This window comes from Varroa destructor, unplaced genomic scaffold, assembly GCF_002443255.2.
Source record: "Varroa destructor unplaced genomic scaffold, Vdes_3.0 BEIS01000003.1, whole genome shotgun sequence".
NCBI lineage: Eukaryota > Metazoa > Arthropoda > Arachnida > Mesostigmata > Varroidae > Varroa > Varroa destructor.
Window position 1 is genome coordinate 45,761,685 of NW_019211456.1, and position 21,955 is coordinate 45,783,639.

The 21,955-nt window shown below is 38.6% G+C and overlaps 2 protein-coding genes and 1 long non-coding RNA gene across 14 annotated transcripts in view; 2 read left to right on the plus strand and 1 right to left on the minus strand.

Annotated features, from left to right (window-relative positions):
• Positions 1–21,955, plus strand: part of Mitf (transcription factor Mitf) — a 105,344-nt gene that overhangs the window by 15,135 nt on the left and 68,254 nt on the right. Inside the window, exon 1 of one of the 9 annotated variants that reach the window (XM_086985310.1) lies at positions 13,586–15,861. The exons of 4 other annotated variants lie outside the window; for them this stretch is intronic. Coding sequence is in view for 3 of the 5 variants with exons in the window: in XM_086985299.1 (XP_086841425.1) it covers positions 17,774–17,893 (120 nt within the window). In the remaining 2 variants the exon portion in view is untranslated. Of the gene's footprint in view, positions 1–13,585; positions 15,862–17,619; positions 17,894–17,934; positions 18,205–21,955 lie in introns of those variants that run through there. 4 more of the 9 variants (XM_086985299.1, XM_086985309.1, XM_086985300.1 and 1 more) reach the window with 4 other exon arrangements.
• LOC111247865 (serine/threonine-protein phosphatase Pgam5, mitochondrial-like) lies at positions 1,023–11,624 on the minus strand. Of its 4 annotated transcripts, none has more exons than XM_022799347.2 (7): positions 11,431–11,614; positions 8,537–8,914; positions 6,861–7,002; positions 3,365–3,614; positions 2,833–3,125; positions 2,493–2,578; positions 1,023–2,100 (listed from the first exon to the last, which is right to left on the minus strand). In XM_022799347.2, exons 1-7 carry the CDS (start codon positions 11,576–11,578, stop codon positions 1,925–1,927), a joined length of 1,473 nt encoding a protein of 490 aa, XP_022655082.1. In that variant the 5' UTR covers positions 11,579–11,614; the 3' UTR covers positions 1,023–1,924. The 4 variants fall into 4 exon arrangements, with proteins under 4 accessions (XP_022655082.1, XP_022655081.1, XP_022655084.1 ...); XM_022799346.2 differs by having other exon boundaries at positions 2,354–2,578; positions 11,431–11,612; XM_022799349.2 differs by lacking the exon at positions 11,431–11,614 and adding an exon at positions 9,128–9,274 and having other exon boundaries at positions 2,354–2,578.
• Positions 4,293–5,626, plus strand: LOC147757025 (uncharacterized). Its single transcript, XR_015324984.1, has 2 exons — positions 4,293–4,327; positions 4,526–5,626. It is a non-coding gene; the product is annotated as an uncharacterized LOC147757025 (long non-coding RNA).

Consider the following 21,955-nt stretch of genomic DNA (forward strand, 5'->3'; position numbering starts at 1 on the left):
TTATCATTATTTATAGTGTAATGAGATACATGGAATGAGCATACTCTAAGGTTTACAGTAAGTCCAGAAATGAAATAGTATTATTCATTTTATAAGATTTTTGTGAACTACTAACCTTGTAAGCCTCGATTTTGTGGCCTTCATGAGGCTTTGAGCAGCATTCTCATCTACACTACTAACTTATTATCTCCGCGTACAAATCAATGGTTGTCAAAAACTGAATTGTATGTTTACTTTGCGGGTCCTCTCCGCTATATTAACTCTTTGAAATCTCTTTGAAATGCAAGATTATCATCCATTACCACAGACACATGCACAGGACATTCTTGCATAATGCAGGTACAACCTAGAGGCCTTTCTAATCAGCCAGAACTACTTGTAAATGATCGGCTTTTGTAGTTACCCTTGTAAAGAATCGTTAGATTTAGTGTCAGAGGCAGTAAATTAAAACTGCTATGATTCGCTAGATTCGAGGACTATTTCCTTCGTTATGTCAAATTAAACTGCGGTTATCATTAAAACATTTTTACTCACATATTTTTTACAAATTGAGCCAATCCTTAAATGGACATTTATATAAGTCTTAAGTCGCTCATCTGACTACACCGAATTACTAAGCCATATTGCTGGGGAGGCTCAGTGAGTATCATCAAGGTTGCTTCTCTGAGGCTCCATTAATATATTTTAGGTACGAGCTTCCACAATACATAGTACCCACCATTTATATCGCATTACTGTCTAACAGTGTATTTCGGATGACTGAACGGACTCTATTTTGTTGACTCACTTATTAATTTCTAAAATAGCTAATGATAGCAAGCTGGAAGCCCGTATTATTCCCCTGCAATTTGTTTTTTGAACTAGGAAGTTATACTCTAAAGCTAAGTGCGCTGTAATATGCGAAGGAAGACAGGATGTAGGCACTGCTCAGTATACTTACACTGGTCAGGAGTTAAGAACATTTACAATTCGTTAAGTGCGAATTGTCGATAGGAAACCACAGTGTCAACGAACACAATCGCTTGAATCGAATGGTCCCTCTTATAGCAAATCATTTATTTAACGAAAGATCACAGAGTTCGCATAAAGAAGGACGGAGCATTGGTTTGGCGGGATGCTCCACAATGCACGTATATAAATTGTTGATGTCCATTTGAATCATCATAAGTTTCGAAAGTGCGTTTTATGGGTCTCACCTTAGTACGACTCTTGTTCCTGATCTAATTATTTATTGTAGAACTATAATTAGTATGAAGCTTCCAATATAGCTCCGCGTAAAAGCGTAATAAAATGTGCATCTTACTCCATACAAATGTCATTCATGTTTATCCTCTACCGTTCATGCGCGTCACTCAAAATACTTTTGTATTGGGATGTCACTGAGAAGCGAGAATCGTCGTTTAAGCCACGTATAGACATGATTACAGACATAACTCCATGGCGTGCCGACTATTGGCCAAAAAAAAAGTCGGAAAATATCTGTTAAGTTAGTAGCTATTCCTAGTTATCAAACCATTTTCTAACTATTTACATATCAACTTCAATGAGTACATGGAATACAATTTGAGAAATTGGCTAGTTGCTCTTCGTGCAGGACTGTAAAATGTTAGCCGACTAATTGTGAAGATCTAATATCGAACCTAGCAACCACAACTCGAGGTAGTTCGCCATGGTTCTTTCTTAGAGCACATGCTTTTTTTACCATCCTGAAAGGCATATGCCACGGATTCGACATTATAAGAGATGTATGTATATATATATACATACATGACCATGGCGGGCAAATGTTTTACAATTGCTCAGTTGACCGCGACAATTCTTATAAACTGTGCATTACGATCTTTTGGTCGTTTTGTTTACAACGATTGGCTAGTGAACGTTTTTAAACGGCGTGCAATTATCGCATTAGCTAGTTCACTGAAAGTTAGCTTGTTTTTCTACTGCTTTTGCAAGTTCTCGGGCATGAAGCCCGTTTCACCGATAAATCTCGCCACGACCCTTCCCGATGGTTTGATCTCGATGTGAGTAATGGAACCATGTTTAATGGAAAACCGCAACAATGCGTCTTCAGGAATCTGCAGAGCGCGACAAATGAAGTATCTGAAATAGCATACAGTTGTAAGTAAAGTGGGGAAAAAGTATTTGGCTATATTACCTTTGTTGAAATTAATTCTTCTTTGATTCTCTTCTTTAATACTCCTTCCGCTACTCTGTGTGCAATAAATATGTGCGAAATGATTGCTTCGATGCGCATTACAGCTCTTTTCAAAATACCATATCTTACATACCAGATCTGTAGCACCATTATTTTTAACAGTGCTTGAATTCCCATGAATAATTTCACCTCATTTACCTGATGACGTTTGCGTGACACACAAGCAACAGTCTCTCGGTTCTTTCTTGAGTTGGCTTTGCCCGATAGAAATATTTTCGAAAACCCGCTTCAATGCGGGCCCCGTCCTGGAAGAATATTGAAGGTTCACGAAATTTACCTGATTTCGGTTCTGAGGAAGCGGGTAAACCTTCTCGCAATAAATCCGTTGTAACTACCTTTTCTGTCATTTCTGGTGGCAATTCCCTGTAAATTAAAAAGCTTTCATAGGTCATTCATTAAGTCAAAGATTGTATTAACCTATTTAAAAACTTCGCCCGACGCCATCTCAATGAGTGATTTTCTCGATTACAAGTGTTGCTTAAATAGATGATTTAAAATTCTATTTTAGTATAGGAATAATGCAAAAACAAAACATCAACTAACTGTGCATTGTAACAAAACTGTGCATTGGCACATTTGGTTCGTATTTTCGATTCTGCTGATCAGCGTGCACTTACTTCAAGATGCAATCGCCCGTTTCTCGCGCCCTAGTCATCGTAGAGATTATAATTTTGTCGAACGTTAATCCTAACTCCTGGAGTCGTTTTCCCGCAAGTGTTGCTTGCTCTTTGCCTTTTTCAGTTAAATTTCGTAACGCATCGTGTTCATTATCTTGGTTATATTCTCCATGCCGAACAAGGTAGATATGACGCGATTTATATGGAATTTTGCACTCGTTGATCGGACCTTCGGCCTTAGAATAGATTTCGGCTGGGTCCCTACTGTCCCAATTAAAGTTCCAGTTCTTTCTCTGCAAGCAAGCGTAACAAGAAACGCAAGAGCAAACAAAATATATAATCTGAGTAATAAGCGAATTTAAGGTTATACCAAATAGCCAAAAAACAGGCTCTGAAAAAATATTATGACACAATAGTGTATCAGAGGTTTAAACAGAGTTTATATTGTTTAGTTTGACAACTTGATCCTCTGTCAGATGCTACATGGGAGCACAACATACTCTGGTTGCTTCTAAAGCAACCAATACCTTACCTCATCGTGTATATGCGCACGCAGACCTGTCTCGGACGATTTTGGTAAATGGCCATAAAGACGGACGCGGTGATGAGGGACCTTCTTATGATCGTGAAAAGGACAAGGTTTAAGAGTAGTTTTAGATGATCTAACTCCATCAACCTCTTCATGGTGTTCTAAGCATGTCCACTTCTTGTAGCCGAGTAACGCCGCCATTCCCAGACCGACAAGCGACCCCGCAACTTTCGTTAACATGTTGTTTGCAAACCTTAAATTACAAACACAGTTACTCCACACACCACACAGTGACATCATTCCTATCAATTCAAGAGTTGATTGGAAATATTACAGAATTAGAATAACTTAAAAGGGCCGAGATTAGGCAAATAGTACTAATCAACTTAAGGCTTCTCCAACTGAATCATTCAAATATTGGAATCGCTACCTATAGCAATAGTAAACTAACTGACAAAACTAGCCTACTATAGACATACTACAGTCTCGTTTCGTCGCATAAAAATACTATAAACTTATCTCATTTGTAAACATTGTTAGAACAATTTAACCTATAAAAAATAACGCATTTTCTGTCGAACCCATCCAAAAATATGTCTCGTATATACACGATTGCTTTAGTCGATGTTACCCTTTTACATGTTGCAAATAATACGCTTTTATCAAGCTCATAGTACTTCGCGCATTTGTTCGCCTTATCACTTATAGCTTTTAGCTATATTTTAAAATTTTGGCCATATTTTAAAGAGTCTGCTCAGTTAGCGTTATACATATCATTGAAATTGTATTATATATTCTTACAGGTGACATACAAATTAACTAAACACCTGAACACGTACCGCTCAAATAAGTCGAAAAAAAACGCTAGACAGTAGATCGGTACTTCTAGACAATTGTGCCGGCGCTTTAGTGTTTGTTTACTTGTTAGACACTAGCAGACGGCACAGCTATTGCGAACCTAGGAAAGTAAGTAGGATTATCTCAAATTCGGCCATTGGACTTCGTAAATTATTGACCAAAGCTTATTTATTTATAATTGTTGCTAGCTGATAGCTGAATATCAATAACAACAATAACAAAAATTAAACGCTTTGGCGTTATTAACAATAACAGCTTGACACCAAAGAAAGGCTCAATTAGCGCCGGTCTGTCATTTTTAATTAGATTTCAGGTAGTTTCACCTATATGATCAGCTGCAAATTGGACCTATTAAACAACTTACCTTTATAACTGCGCCGTACTTAAGCAGCACGGCGATGCACAACGCGAATCTGAACGCGTACGAAAACGCTCCGTAACAATTGCAACAATCAATATTAGGTGCCCGCATACATTATCAGTATTGTTATCTCAGACCGTCGTCTGATTTAACATTCGTGTCGTACGCCGCCCAAATAAACGGGGCTATTAGCTCAGTGGATCATCTATTAATAATAGCTCAATAGTGAGCACGTTGCATAATATTGGACAAATGTGCTTGCTTATTTTGGTAGGTTGAGTAATGGTTAACAGTGGTAACATAGTCGCTGTGAGACTATTTTTTCTGATGTTTTATGTCCGTTTCTACTGAGACAGGGTAAAAATATTACCAATAGTGTAATATAGTGATGAAAAACTGTACATCATGCGGTATTCAATCTTATGGGCTCCCGTACAGGCGTCTCAAAGCTCTCGAAACGACTGCGGTGACACCTCTTTCTTGCCGCAATTGTAACACACATCTTAATAAAAAAATGTCTTTTCATACAAAAACATTAAAACGAGGAACTGATGTGAAAATAGTCCCTGATGAACCTCAGATGGACTTAGAAGATATGCTTGTTCGTGACGCAGTGTCTTCTCATGCGAGAATGTTTTTAAAATGAACAATAACGGACGAAACACGCGTTAGCAAGGAGGAAGGCTTTATTATTTATACTTGACAATGCTACACTGCATTTTACGCTGCATCGCGTTTTCTAAGAGCTGTTCTTTAGACTACAATTTAATCTAGATGCAGAGTAGACTTCACCTAAAGGGAAGCAGTTTCAGGCATCATTATTGTATCATATAGGTAGACTTTTTTCCACTGAACAAATCGTAGACTGTTTGATCTCCCCCTATATGAGTAGATAAATACAACATTTTTTCTCGTCAAGGCTCGGGCTAACGTTATTGCCCCACACAGATGTCGTTCGGCACGCCGATGGCTATTAAAATATTTGCATGTGCATCCATGCATCTTTTAAAAAACTAAGAAATGCTGAAAGCTCATTTCTGATTAAACTGACCTGTTTTTTTTTCATTCAGATTTAAATATTTGTTTGTTAGTGCAAGGGCTTAGTAACAAAGAAATCTACATCCACCGTAAGGGACACGTTTTTACAAGCCAGTTTATGTATGGAATAACTCGTTCATATGACATGTACAGCATGATCCTTGGAATACAGTGGAGGAGCTAGTTTTATAGTAGATTACAGGGGGAGCTTGTTAACTTTCATGTTTTCCCCTCTCCACTTGCAGAGTCGTTATGCATTAACGGTGCCTCCTGTATCGGTCTGATGTTCATAACGTTGTCTGCTATTTCACACAGTCAATAAAAACATAAGCGTACGACATAATATACTTCACATTTCCAAAAGATAGGAAATACGCTGAAGATTTCTCTCAAATACCTATCATAGATTTGTTAGTGGAGTTGCCGTGGAGAACAGAGCGCCTCGGGCCATATCTGAATGCCCGATTTCAATTATTTTATTTAGAGCATGCGGCGTTGCTTGGAGACACTTTGTCCCACGATCATTAAGTAGCTGTTAAATTGATAATACTGCATATAGCTTACAAATTATTTATTATAGCAATATTATACATGTGGTCCTACCGACTTCTAAGAGATAAATCATTTCTCCGAGATTTTTGCGTTTCCTGGTACTACCACAAAATTAAATCAAATATAGCATTATTTTGAGATGACGCTTTTCTGTAGACGCCTGTTAATTTGTTTAGACGTGCTGTCGGGAGAAAGCCTTATAAATGTTCCAATATTGTTAATGTCCGACACACTAATAGGGAAATCGTGACTAAAGCTCCGGATATATTTGATATACCACAATTGCATCTGAACACCCTACCGCGAACACAACCATATACGCAGTCTTTACCATAGTGTTCTCGGATACGACAGTGCTTTTTTCAGTATAGATTATTTGTTTTCAAAATACGGTCACGTATATCTACGACCTTCATTTCCTAAATCGAGAAAATCGTTCTGGTTAGTCCCATGACATCAATGGCCTCGCTTAGAAAAATGATTGTGGTTAATCCTAAATTACAATAATATTCTGACTAAATTTTTGTTTGTCTTATAAGAGGAACGCTATTAAGGTATTGAAACAAGGTCTAATCGGTCAAATCATAACACATGATACCGTGGCAAGCACCCTGTTTCTTGGCCATATACAGGTACTGAGATAATAACGGCCCATATAAATGAACTATTCATAATATACAGATTGCCTACATCGGCTGTGCCGGCGGTTGTCGATGCCATGCGCTTGGCGTGGAAAACGTTGGCTGGGTGTTCAACAGGTAAGCGGGAACGGCTAAAACCGTGGGGTCCTCCACTCCTCTTGCCATTTGAAGCTGATACAGGGCCACGTTTACTAAAATCATTATACAAAACAACAAGCAAAACGAATTAATAGGTTGACAGGCTGTTATTATTCCCATACTATAATTTACTTTAAAAACCCGAACTTTATTATCACTGTTGAATTTCCACTTAAAGTATATTTAGGAGGAACCTATTTGATTACCATACTTGACAGACCATCGGCTCCATGACAGCTGTCTCAATAGAGAAGGTTAGGCTTTTTACTGATAATAGTCATGTTTGAATATATTAGGTATGAGAAGCAGAGTCAAAATTGAGTAAGTAGTTTTGGTGCACTATATATAACTAGTGCACCTGAAATAGGATGCGGTAATCCATATTATTGTGAGATAACACTACTGGGTGGCTAGACAAAACTGCACAAGCCTCAATCAAGTAAAGCCAAGTTGTCCCTTTTAAAAATTGTCGCACTAAAATTATCTGTGCCACCTTTTTTTACGTTTGACAACTTCAGAGTTGTAGGTATAAACTTTCATTCTAGTTTAGTTTGTTCTTGAATTTATCGATCGCCCTGCAGTTTCCTTTTCAGGGTATTTGGTAGACAAAGTAGCAGGGAGTCTAGATCTGGTGAATACACGAGCTAAGAGGATACAAGCATCGAGTTCTTTGCGATATAGGTATCGTCGTAGTAGTCAGTGTATCATCGTACCGAAAAACTCACAATCTGTTTACCTAAACATTCAGACTTGGGACAACCTTACGCATTTTTATTACTACTCGCTAAAGCTCCTTTATGACGGTAGAACCATTCGGTATGGATGCATAATGCATAACTCCTCAATAGTTGAAGAACACGGTGCAAGGAAGCCTAGTTTTTACGGAATGCACCACGGGTCGCGGTAATACACTCAAGTCTTATCTCCTGTAATCACACATTGGAGCCAATCCTCTCATTTAGTGCGTTAAGGCTTTTTTTGGAGTAATTGTTAGCGGATTTCCATTTGTTGCAAGTTCAAGCTTTGTGGTATAATGTTGACGATGAATCCGACATGGCTCATTTGATATCCGCAACGTCTCTGTCTGAAAGCGATTTGGTGAAGCTCCAGTAAAGTTGTTTTTGTCATTGTACGTTTTTGTTCGTACTTTTTTCGCCACCCTCACTGTGACAGATCGTCCGAAACGTTCAACGCTCTTTTATACGCTGCGAAACCGTTGGCTTTTGACACCGTTTAAAATTATTTGAGCACAGAAGTTTATTAGATAGAGGACGATGCACGCTCTATGATATTAATTTCATTTAAAATAAAAAATAAAACAAAAAAACACTTATAAAAACATTCAACGCGCTTGGAAAATGAAGAGCACACGTTTACATGCCTGTATGTAGCAGACGCGCAGACGAGAGTAGCGCCGCAAACCCGGTCAAATTATTGATTCGCTGATATAACAAGGTTATTATATCGACATAAATCGTCGATACAAACGCATAGACAACAGACCAAGCAAATCGATAGTTAAGCGCTCATTCGGTATCAACATTATTATTGATGGAAAACGACAAACTAACTATAAATAATACTTACTTTCATTGCGAAATACGGGGCAGGGCAATTGGAGGTAGAACATTCCCGTGCTAAAGAACGTAGCCGTTGTAGCATCTAGATGGGAAAGATAGGAGCTCGTTGGTGACGCTACTCTGTCAGCGTCTGCCGTCGGCATCAAAGCTAACTCATCTTTCTTGACTTTGCGCTTTCTGGTAGCCTTTATAACTTTTCCGAGAGTCTCATCCGGTGGACAATCACAGTCCTTAGCGGGATATCCTTCTTTTGAGTTTATACATAATCTATGGATTGTGTGCTTCTTTTGTGGGCACGGCATGAGCTGATTTCCCTTAAGGGTAGCCAAACCACATCGCCGACATTTCGGCAAAAATGGAGCACGGCCGCGCTTTCGAATTTGGCCTGAAAAAACAAAAAATAGGACATACTATTTTATGCTACTTCGCCATTCACCGTGAAAATAGGCGAAGCAAAAAAGCGCGACCTTCCGGTGTCATTAATAGTGCAACGCGTAGCCAACTTATTCAATCAATGAGTCGCACGTACGTCGACCAATGAGCAAAAACACAATTGGTGGTTATTTCACAATGTGTGCTTTAGCGCCACTTTTTTCACCTTTGTGGTTTTTTTCCGTTCAGATCATGACTTTTTCTCGCAAATATAATCCAGGTACATAACAACTGTTCACAATCGATTACCCTTCAGGTTGGACGCTAATGAAGTATACGTCCTCACAGTGTGCACTTCCTGCGAAAACAGATTATTGACGACCGGAATAGTAATCGTTTAAGCTAGCATCCACTTGACTTGATAAAGGCATTTCGTCTTTGCCACGGGTACACTGCAAGTAGCATTTATTCTGCTTGTTTCGTTCCTTGAAAAGATTTGTTTTAACATATACATAGTAAAAATAACAATTTTTTCAAAAATGTAGAATATGTATATCTATTCTATAAGGTAATTATCGTTCCATTCATTAGAATAATATAATAAATTCAATCATCAACTAAAAGACATTGTTGATTCTAAATATTGAAAGAAAAGAGCGTATTAAGTTGCAAATACAAGACGCGAGGATTGTACAAAGGTGCCCTATGGAAATTTCATATACCATATACAATTCGTACGTTGCTTGGGTCTTCCAGGAGTGTGCAGCGTTAGCCTAAAGGTAAAGCCTCGTAGTAGAAGATCATATTTAGGTTGTGTCTATTAATTCAAAGAAGCTAACTAGAGTTTATTAGAAAACTAAGACGCAACAAAAAAAAGAAACACTATCTCAACAATATGTCCACCGTGGGACACGATCGATCCTGAATTTTATTGTGCAGCAATTTCGAGGCGGAACTATTATCGTAGACCGTAGTGCGGCCACACGATTTATATGTACAAACGCGTCATTCAGTTGAGAACATTTTTTGTAAGAGACATGTCGTATTACGGAGTTCGAATTAGTAATGATTGACTTTTGCAGCCACAGACCCCCAAGCCATCTAGTGGATCAGTAAGATTTCAGGGAATCCCTATTATGTACTTACGTAATGTAACTTACACTTTAAACCGTAAACGTCACTGACCTAGCACTTTGTCGCGAGATAGCGGTACCATATATGACACGGATGCGGATGCCTAGCTCTATTTCCGATGTTCGACAAAATATGAAAGCAAAGATTAGGCTCGACAAATAGTACGTAACTGTAGGTCTTATTAAGACGATTCACTGTTCGTTCAGAACTGTAATTATAAATGAGTCATTCCTTTCACTCCAAAGATACATCAGATCTCATTTATTGATAAACTATCACTACCATGTTTTATATCATTCGAAATTGAAAATGTTATTTTAGGCCTCATAAAAACGAATCTCAAAAATTATTTTATAGGCTTGTTACTAGATTTGTTGTAATGAGATTACATTTGCAATGCGTTTCCTATTTAATGTATTCCGTATGTATCGTTCAATTGTGGTAAAGCCTCTAGTATTATTTATGATAACACAAAATTTTACGCGTATAACGTACGTAGTAATGTAGCAAAAAAAAAAAGGGAAAATAGGTTGTTTTTGTGCTTAAAATTTAAATATTAGCAAATATCGCTTTGAGAAAACATGTTGCTTTAGAGAAAAGCATTATCACTTGTGTTCACTTTTATACTTTTCTTCTCATACGAGTGCGTTCGAGCAGAACAAGGTTCTATGCTTACTTGAGGATAGCTTTCACTGACTCAGTGAGTCTGATCTGAATCACGAAGAATTTACAAAATTACTTGCTTTTCATGTACATCTATTTTATATTCTTTTAAGAAATTTTTGGCGAATATCCCGTTAATATGCACATATTTTTTTGTATTCTGCAGAGTATTAAGAAATAGTCATAGACACAAACCATAAAACTGTGTCCCCAAACAGGTGTACCTGCTCCTGAATAAACAACAGTTGACTAAAATTATGCAATCGTCCCAGTAATCCTGAAGTTTGATGGTTAAGAAGAATATATGTTAAGATATTTATATTATATTATGTACATTTTGAAAACTTCCGGAAATTTTCACTTTACTTTCGTTTTATTATATCCATTAGTGGCTAACCCAGCTAGTGCACATCTGTAAAGTAAATAATAGGTTTTAACACTTCTATACTTCATTATTACAGCTTTCATCTTATAGCCTGTTACTGTTTGTTTACATTTGAAGACATAACGTTCGAAATAGTGGGTGTTGACTGCAAAGTCCAAATAGAATAATACTATAACTAGTTATTCGATCACCTCATTCGCGAAAATGTACCTCAAACACGGTTATTCAGAATCACGTCAATGTTAAATGAATGGAATTTGAAATTTTTGGCTGACACATTTTTATACATGTATAGCCAAGAACGATGATACAAAATGATGAAGGCTCACATATAAAGCGTTACTGACCGGATGAGGTGGATTCCTTGCCATTGGAGGTTCCCTCGCCTGACGATGTTCCAGGCAGAGGGTCTCCTACAACTAGCTGTTGCTGAAAAGACACATGTTGAATAATATCCGGAGACTGAACACCACTGCTTGGAACACTCATAGCCATTCTATTTTAGCTTGGGTGATCCACAACAATACCGTTCGCGCGTTCGAATGTTTGTGCTCTTACCGAGTGGCCTTTAAGCCACTGTGGTCACTGTTAAACAGATGCCGACAAAGACGTAAGCAACCCAAATAGACGCCAAGTGCAACCTCCTTTTCAAGCGCGCCAAATTTAAATAGTTTCGTAACAACTATTTCAATGGCGCCATTTCGCGGGACTTCCGACGACTAAAAAACGTCATAGAGTTTACGATAAAGATTATTAACGTAACAGGCAAACAAAGCTAGCAATCTACTGTATATTATAGCTGTGACCACAAAAAAGTTCCAGTTTGCTGAGCAAAATCAATCAATAAAATCCATCTTTTATTACCTAGTTTAAAGGAACGTGTTCGATGTACCGAAACCTGAAACATTCTCACTAAAGAGTAATTATAAAAGCAGATAAAGGTGACTAGTCTTCAAGAGACCACCTTAGATAGGCTCAAATTGTAGATTTGACGATTATGTGTTTTTGTCCTCTGCCCAGCAAGGTACCCGACAGTTAGTAAGCAGTACGCGTTTAGAAACACTCCTTTTAACTAGTACATCATAAATTATAAACTGAAATAAAAGCTGTCCTTAACCTATTGTGCTAGTTCTTTCCTTTTTTGTGCTTAATTTTCATACTTCATATACCTACTTAGACTGCTGTACCCCGCGCTGATGTATCTTTCTAAGGGAAATTATATGCCATTTTCCCAAGCTTCTCACAGATACATTTTACAGTACAATATGGAGTGTATGTACGGGCTGTTGATGGCGGTGTGGATGGTAACATGGAAATGGATGTTCAACATGTATAAACATAATGTGCGAAAGCAGCATCAGATTAATCTTGAATTATCTTTGATGCTGTTTCAAGCAACGCAATGTAGCACGATTTCCAATACCCTAATTTATTACACTTGCAAACACAATTTCAATGATGATAACTAGATTTCTACTACGTTTATCATTAATCAGTTACTTGTTAATTTAGGAAGAAGGCGTTGTAATAATTGCCACATTTGTTTTTTTCTACGGGATATTCATAAACGTTAAAAGAAAAACAATTTGCTGTTGGCTAAAGTGGTTTGTTACAAATGTGGGATGTTTTTTATACCTGCCAAAGAGAACAGAATGCTGGCGAAAGAAATTTTTCCATATTTACGTTGCCGTCGAAACATGCCTGATGCAACAAAAGATACTTAATAGAATGTTTTACACAGCTGATTCGGAAAAAAAAATAACACGTGCACCCACAATTTATTGGTTTGTCCCTCACTCAGTGTAAGCTCCTACTATAAATGGAGTGAAGTCTAGCAATGCTGAAGAACCAAATATAACTGTGAGGTAATGTCTGGCCCACTGTGGCGTAGTGGGTAACGTGTTTACCTGCTGAAGTTTTAAGATACGTTGTGGTATAGGTTCAAAACCTCGCGCAGACACCAAACATGGCTAAATTTCCGCTTATAGGCAATGCATCAGACGGCTGACCCTCAGCATGAAACGAAGTGTGTCTATGCCGATTTCGAATCTACAGCACCACGTGTTTTTACGAGCCTTCACATTTCTTTTCAAGTATAGCTGACTAAATGTTTCGAACTTTAACGTCCGGCACCAATGCTGGGCATTCCATTAGACCCTACTATACTTTTTACTACAAGCTTTCCAAAAGTGCTCCCTGTATGAGGCCCATATTTTGGTAGTACCCCATCGGAGTGTTTCACGGCTGAATTGCATTTGCAAATGGCACTAAAAAAAACACGTGAATAAAAATATTTTACTATTTAAAGAAACACAATAGTTGAGAAACAATTTTAGCAAACTCCCAAGAGTTGAGCGACTACGAGATGAAAAACTGCTTAAAGCAAAGGTGTGAAAGACAAAAACATTCAATATATATATTTTGAAATATAGTTTAATATTGATGTACATATATTATTCTTGAGTTCATAAAACGTTTGTAAGTCACCCTAAATTTATTTATTTGAAAATTTATAATCTTGGTTATAGGATTTTATTTTGAAAAAATACTGGTATCTTGCTCTATTAAATCGGCACACAAGTAGTAATAAAGTGAGTTCCAAACAGCCAAATAAGTAAGGCCACTTATGGCCCTGATGACTGAAGGCACTCATTCTTCTGCTAGGGTCTGTTCTATGTGGTGTTCACGCCGTGAGCGTTTATTCTTTCGTAAAATTGTGCCATGAAACGATAGTGTCCCCTTTGTGGAACTACATTCTGGAACGCTTTAACATTCATTGGCGAGCTATACAAATTATGCCGAATGCAGAATGTGTCACGAATTTTCATCATTATTAAGTCATCATATTATTATTGATATATTCGACAGTCCACCCATAAAATGGTTGGACCATCACTTCACACCGATCTGTATAAAAAAAAAATAATAATTCAGTAATTCGATCAGCATTAATGAAATACTGTATGATTTCTATTGTAATTTCTAGCTACGCTACTCGTCGAGTCCTATAATAATTATGAGATTTTGCTGCGACTCGCATGACATTTTTCTACACGGATAGAGTTCTATTTGATAGGAAGTAAATGGTCCCCTTTAACTAGATACACGACTCCGGCAACGCTTGCTCTGACTCGCTCCCTCCTGTCGAAGTTCTTCTTTCATAGAGAGGGTACTCGCGGTTAAAACGTACACCGAGAGACTGGTAAGTCCTGAATAGGAGTAGCGCTAAACGAAACTAAGTGAGTGGCATCGACTCCATGGATAGATTGCTATTGTGACCTGGTCCATTTTGTGGCGTTATCGCAGCAAGAATAGTTCCTACCGGAACATCATGCAAGAATTGCATTGCTGTAATTGAACTGTATAAGCTTGCGGTGTATCTAAGTTGTTGACGACGGCAGTAATCTTGCCGATTATGATAGGGGGTTCCTCCAAGGTAACAATCAACTGTTTCTAAAAGCGCCACTTTACCGGTTTGGACAAGTCTCTCAAAATGGCCTAGATACCTGGCAGCTCTAGAGCAATTGAACGACCAGTTGCTTTATGTTAGGCCAAACATACACGAGCGGTACGATTGCAGATCGAGTGAAAAAAACTTTTTATGTTGCTTACAGTAGAATCTGGATCTGAAGAGCAGAATCGCCATGTGTCTTATGACACACAACCCATCGATGGAGTGATGATTTGGTGACCTGCCGATTGCGCAATGGTCTCCCGTCGGAGATTATACCACACCAAAAACCTTGAGAAGTGCTCTTTTCACGAAACAAGCCCCAGGTGACTGGATACCGCGGCAGTGAGTGGGTTTCCCTTTAGCGAGCTGCATCCCCTTAGAGGACTGAAACTGTACATCCTTAGTACATGAGTCGCTTTACAAAATCCAGATTGATCAGATGGCTCGGGCCAACGGGTAGATAGTTGAATATGATCTGTCATTTTTGACGATCTCACGCTTATGTTATTTGGTGATGTAGCATATGGTAGGTTCTGTCATTTGTGTTAGGTTAAGAGAAATAAAAGTGGATAACCTCTTCGGCATGACCTTCGGTTACAAACGTCATCACCTCTTTGTGGTATCAAGCGAAAGTTTCCGGATTGTGGAGTAACGAGCATCACGCCACTTGTCTTCCATGCGACATGACACGGTATCAAGACTGCTAGCCAGTTAAACGAGGGATGCTATTTTTGGCATGCTGAGCATGTATGACTCACCGTCCTAAAATAACGTATCATAAAATTGCTTTGCTACATTTCGCTAACAGCATGTTCGAAGGCGAATCTTGATTACCGATAGCCTTTAGCGACCACAAACGCTCCGTAAATCGCGCTGGCTTTATGATTGATGCGACACAGAAGACCAGATACACGCCGCATATTTGTACTCGTTTGCAGACAGAACCAGCTACGATCCACCCGCATCTCTCTACGTTTCGGGTCCGGTATTGCCGTTAGACGGCTGGCCCCCAACACGAAACGAACTGCGTGCATGCCTAGGTTTGAACCTAGACCACAACATGTCCCTTTGATTACACACCCGTTACACACTAAGCTATCATGCGGACAAGCGTTTCCCGTGGCCACTGCTCCATTTGTAGCATCCTGCAGTGACCTCTTGCACACCATTCTGTGACATTGATCCATACTGATAAGTGTTGCAGGTATTTCATGGTTGGAACCATTAGCCCGGACTTAATCAGCAAGAGTATGTGACGCTTCGAAGGCTCGTATGCTTTGTTTGTCAAACAGTTACTTGGCAGGTTAACGTCAAAGTCATATGCGTAAGTAAACACATCTACACAAACGCAACTGTCGAAATAGCTAGTCAGGCAGATACGATACTTCTATGTAGTAAACGCATTAGAACTAGAAAATGCTTGACTCCAACTAGTTTGTTGATCTTTGTCGTCGATACAAAGCAGAGCGCACCGTCCAGATCGAGGGCGCTGACATACGTGGATTGCCGTGAACTATCTTAGCCGTTGCCATCATAGGTAGTGAAGATGCTGTTGTAACGGTTACTGAAGTCGACTGAAGCTGCTGATGACCATTGCGGGAATGCATAGCGGTTCATGTTTGCGGCTCCGACAAACACGGCATAAGGGTCTAGGACCCTTGGCAGTTTCACCGTAGGAGTATCACGGACTTTCACAGACTACGTATCGGTTCTTCTGTTAGAACCCTATACGTCGCGGTTAATAATTCAGTTGACGATTGATGAGACGCGTTGTTGTAGAGAAGGTACGGCCGCCAGTGCTCTCGCGTGGCGGTAGCGGTTGAAATCTGATGCGTTCTTCGTAGTAAATGACTTATTGTTTGTCGAGATACGTTCCCATTGAAACGTTGACCTTACCGCTGTTACAGCTGACGGAAGTGCTGTGCTTGCGCTGGAAAACTCTCATTATGTTCGTTATACAAAAGGGAAACTTATTTTTTGTGAATGGTGTACTGTTGGGGGTAGACTAACAGCGTACAATAGAAATTAAAGCATCTTAGTAGTCTATTCCCTAGACATTTTCCAGCTGGGGATCTCAGTGCTTACGACGCGTTGCCCTGTGACGTATTTGGAACAACCAGCTGATCATGCCGTGTGTTATCCTCAAATTCAGAGGATACTAGAAGTTCGGGCACTGCATGGCACACAGCAGCTTCAGGTGTAGGTGGAAACTGTTGCAGTTCAGTATAGAGATATTTTATTGACTCCAATGCAGCTTGCACACGGTTCTTAACAGCTTACGAAGGCCTTTCATATAAGCCGGGCGCACTTTCGGGATGTCCATCAAACGAGCCATAATTTTTACGTTCAACGTTGTTTTGAGCGAAACGATCATCAAGCAGCTGTAATGTAACATTGTGATTTGCACTACCTATGCAGGGATTTCACATAAGATCCTAGCAAAATCACACAAATATTTCAACAGCATGACGAGACAGTCACGCTGGTTCGTATCGAAATCCAATTGTTAAATTGCCCTTTCTACAAGCGATGGCTAGCTTCTATACCATCAAACAACTCTGGTACAGTATTAAATAGACACAGTGGTTTGACAGACGATTGGCTTGGCCTCCATCTCTTACTCGCTGTTAGGAGAGAGGATCTCGATGGAGTGAGCCGGCGTCACAACTAACAACACTCTGCGCGGATGATACGGCGACCCTCTGCTGATCCCACAGGCATTGAATGTTGACTTTGGTCGTATCATTATATTTAGCAGCAGCCTCTATATGTTGTTTAGCTTCTTCGTCTGGCACGGAAGGGTGCCATTGGATCTCATTGTCAAGGGCATTCGTTCCTCTTAGGACGCAACTCAACCACTGACTGCATTCGATTGCCTTCGGTGACGGTGATATAGGAGCCTGCTGCGTCACCGTTTTTCGTTACCAGTTTTTAGAGTACGATGTGCTTTCGTCGACCGTTAGAGAGTTTATTCATATCGCTTGTTGGCAGGTCGTTTTTTTGTTGGGCTTTTACTCATGATGGCCTGTGCTGGGCTCTCATGTTGCATTCCTGCACACACAATCACACAAGGCCATAGATCCTTCCAGTTACACAACGTCAACGTTTTTCACATTAAAACACACCCCAAGGATGAGGGGTTCTTCTCAGTTTACCTTCGGTATAGTTCGATACGCACTCTGCTCTCATAGTGGTACTTTAGCACCATTCGGCTGTCGACTACAACGCACAAGCATATGCAAGCTGGCACATTGTTAAGTGGTCACTTGTCGCATTGCTGTTTGGACAGTTTCATAGTTCCGAGGGCACTTACATTTCTCCGTGCGCAAGACAAGGTTAATTCCAAACGATCACAAGTAAGGGCATTTTAGCAAATTTGTGAAGAGATATTGAAAAACGATTTGTTCAGTTACCATTTTGTTACGACAGTGATCTGTGATCAACTAATGGAAAGTTTCATACCCAGTTTATCTTTAATCAACGACACATCTTCCCGCTGAAGTTTTCCCTATGTGGTATTTTCGCCATGGCTGTTTCGTCTTCCCTCAAATTGTGTAATGAAGCAATTGTGATCCTTCTGTGAAATTATATTTTAGAATAGCTTAACCATCCATTGACGGGCTAGACGAGTTATGCACAGTGTGTCACAAATGCTTATAAATATCAGGTAGGCATATTATGACTGATTGATTTGAGTGCCTGAACATCAAGACAGAGGCCAACGTCTTTACGTGATCGTATTAGAAAAAATACTTTCAAAAACACTCTGGATAGGCAGATTGTATGTAGATTCACATATTTACACCGCTCGTACGACATGTTCAATTCCGAAAGGGCGAACAAGGTTCCTAAACGATTCTTAACGAATGAATACATTCAGTATGTAAATATCAACGTGCCGTGGTCATAAATTACATTTTCTATGTATACGTATTATCTAAAAAAGTCTAGTAGAGAATAAAAAAAAAGCAGCCTAAATAAATAACTTTCGCTGTGAGAGACTGTTATTTCAGAGTACGGAGATTGTGTTACAGTAAGCAGACGATGATTCCTTTTTTTGTCATTATTGATTAACTGTTTGGCTTATTGATTCTGGCGGTAAGAGAGCCTAACATGTTTTCTGGCAGGATTGATAACCATAAATCTCTTCTGGTCATGTAAAACTAGATGTGAGAACGTCTTACGAAATTGTACAAAAGCTTCTTTGAGAACAAAACAAATCAACTGGCTTATAAGAGCAATTATATAATAATAATAATAATGACAGTAATAAATGCTATGACCTCTTTTATATTGTTTTCAGTAGCACGCAAAATGGCGAAAAAGTTCTTTGGTTATTTTGTTTATTGAAATTTATTGAACAACTCTAAAGTTGTAGAAGCATAAAGTGTATGGGTAATCAATGCACATCTGTACACAACAATATAATAAAGCTAATGAATGAAAAAAAAAGTCAAATTTAATTCTAATATTTTACAGACACACACACAAATTGGACACACACAGTTCTCTTTGACGAAACAGCCCTTGCTAATGTGTAATGCTAGTTAATGTTAGTAAAAAATTTGAGTGAATCTGTGATTTTGGTTAGCAGAAAAGCTTAGATAAAAAAACAATAGATATTAGACGTAATGGCGATAATACCATTGTCTCAATGGCTCACATTGGGACTCACTTTGCTGACAAATTAAAATAATAAATGACTATTGTAAAAAAAATAATAAAAAGTTGTGATAATCATAGCATGTCGAAGTTGTTGACAACTTTCATTGACGATAGAACGCCTTTCTTGCGCAACGATTTGTTGATAATATGCGTACGTTTTTCTGCTACACTGTTTGATAAATGTTGCGGTACGGAACAATAACGAGGTAACATCGGGCCTGAGAAATGAGATGTTTGAAACAAACCGTTTACGTTAAGATCAAACACGTAAAACTAGTAAAAAAAATTCATAATTAATATTTATCATAATATATATTAATTATTTTGTACGTATTATAGTGTTACAACTGTGTTGTTGAAAGCAAGCGACCGCAAAAGTTCTATCCGCTTAATTGTGTTGCAGATGTCAATCAATGTATTAAACTTTGTTGCTACTATTCTCCCCTTCCATTGTTTTTCTACACATTTTGACAAATGATATTAGTGGCAGAACTACAGATGACGCTTGTGAATCGCATACATAAAAATCAGAAATTGCAGTTAATTTATACTGGCAATGTAAGAAAGGGACCGAGTGTCGTTTCTTAAAGTCCCGCCATGGACACAGTTACCTTGATCAGCAACGTTTATACCGGGTCGCTCGGAAGATGTCAGGGAGGAGAGCATTAACATTGCTCCGGATATAAACGTAGCCAACTTAAGTGACAGACCAGGTACTGTCTGATACGTCAAGGTATGACGAACACCGATAATGATTTTTATCTTCGACTGTAGATAATTGTACTGTATTTCTCTATCTAAACAAAAACAAGATATTAAGATAAATTAGAACTTGTTGTCAAATAAGTTTGATCTACAGCATCATTAACTTTATGGGTTTATCGTCTAGGTAAGTTGGCCAACAACAGTATTGTATTAAGAAATTTATTAGTAATGCATTGCAGACAATATAGGGCGTTTATTCAAACTGTGCATGCTTAATCTTACCTGTGCGTCCATAGGCTGAACCAATCGAAGACGAACAATCAGTATATGTAGCTAAAAAAAAAGGTTTAGTTCAGCCCGTTTGAAACAAAAACGACGATATCAGATACAAGTTAGCGGCACTGCTATCTCTGAGTAAATAGATCCGGCCTGAAGAGAGAATGCTGTGTTGTTATTTATGTTTTGTCGGCTGTTGCAGAGACACATAATTGAAAATTCGACTTTGCATCACCGTTTATAGTCTTCAGTGAGAACGCGTTTGTACCGTTACGGTGCTACTATAAGCATTTTCCTATATCTGCTTAGGTTGATAATAGGTGTTTCTGGCAAATTATTTTCAAAACAAAAAAAATATTTTGGCAAACTTTGTCTTTGTCAATGATCTTCTATCTTTAATTTAATCGGTTTGTTGGTACGAATTTAAGGTCTGGAATATCTTGTTAGATTTCGAAGGTTAGGTACGCTGTCTCAGCACACTATTTTGTGTTTTTCATTGAATATACCAAGGCACATTTTTACAGTTAACTTAATTATCCCAGGAAACAACTTCGACGTAATTATGAGGGTAAGAACTCCCTGAATAAAACAGCTGATCACGCTTGTGGCCAAATAGAGCTATGCGGGTATCCCGCAATTGTAAAGCGGACGTAAACAAGCCTCGTGTTAAATATTCGGTTATATATTTAGAGAACATCGTCACGGAAATGACTTTGGTTCGATCACAATACCATTGAAGTAAACTCTCTAAATGTTCCATCATATGATATGCTAGGCCAAGAAGCATCTAAATAATATAACAGACCTAACCTAACTATTACATTACATCGAATATGAGCTACATTTATTCAGTGTATCAATATCCTACCTGTAAATATTTTGCTAACATTATCAAGCTATCATAATCGGATAGATATATATATATATATATATATTTTTTTTTAATGAATAATAAGCGCACTGTGCTACATTTAATAGGACATACCCGCTTGATTATATCTATGTGAATATAAAGTGCCCTCAATACGACTATTCTAAATAAAAAACGTATTTGCGTTCGTTAATAATGTGATACACTAGCTGCATAAATAGAAAATCATTATAGAAAATAGTTTTTCTTTCTTTTTTTTTAAAAGAAAATTCAAACGTCCTGATCAAATGCTGGTCAGCACTTGTAAACGTACAATACCAGTTCCATAGCGCTTTACATAACGATTCCTAGCGGACGACCTATCGCTGTGGTCGCAAACTGATTGCGCGATCAGAAATTGCTCATTGATCCATCATATGTGTACATGCCGAAATTGAGCACGGTCAAAATAGCAGCCGCTTTGTTTGGTGGCAAGTTGATGAAGAACCTTTGATCCATCTTTACCTCGGTCTTGAGCACTGAGCTTGTCATTATCAAGTCTTTTTCCCTACTTTTCACCACTAGATTGTGTGGAGGCGCGTTGACAGAGGAGGTGCTTGGCTGGCTTTGGGGCCAGAACGGGCGCACTATAACAGAATCAGCTATCGAGTGGCCGTTTACTTGCGTCATTGTCAATGTTATATTCAACTAGCATGCACCTCTTGTTTTACGTTTTGCGTATGAGTCTTAATCTTTCTAAGATTATCCATTTGTCTACCCGCCCCGTCGTATCATGATTTAGTATTTCTGAGGTTGTGCGTCTCGTTAAAAGTAAAAAATTGATTACATTTGTTTGATAACGCGGGTATCTAGAAAAAGCAGGCAAAGACAGTAAGCTATCAATTGAGAACTTATCTGCGCC

Bases quoted from the DNA above. Each gene is read 5' to 3' on its own strand.
- LOC111247865 (XM_022799346.2), bottom strand. From the start codon at position 11,578: ATGGCTATGAGTGTTCCAAGCAGTGGTGTTCAGTCTCCGGATATTATT. The intron at 7,003-8,536 runs GTAAGTATTATT...TAATGATTTTAG, and splicing joins CCCCGTATTTCGCAATGAAA to TAAACGTGGCCCTGTATCAG. The intron at 2,579-2,832 runs GTAAGTGCACGC...TTTAATTTACAG, and splicing joins ACGGGCGATTGCATCTTGAA to GGAATTGCCACCAGAAATGA.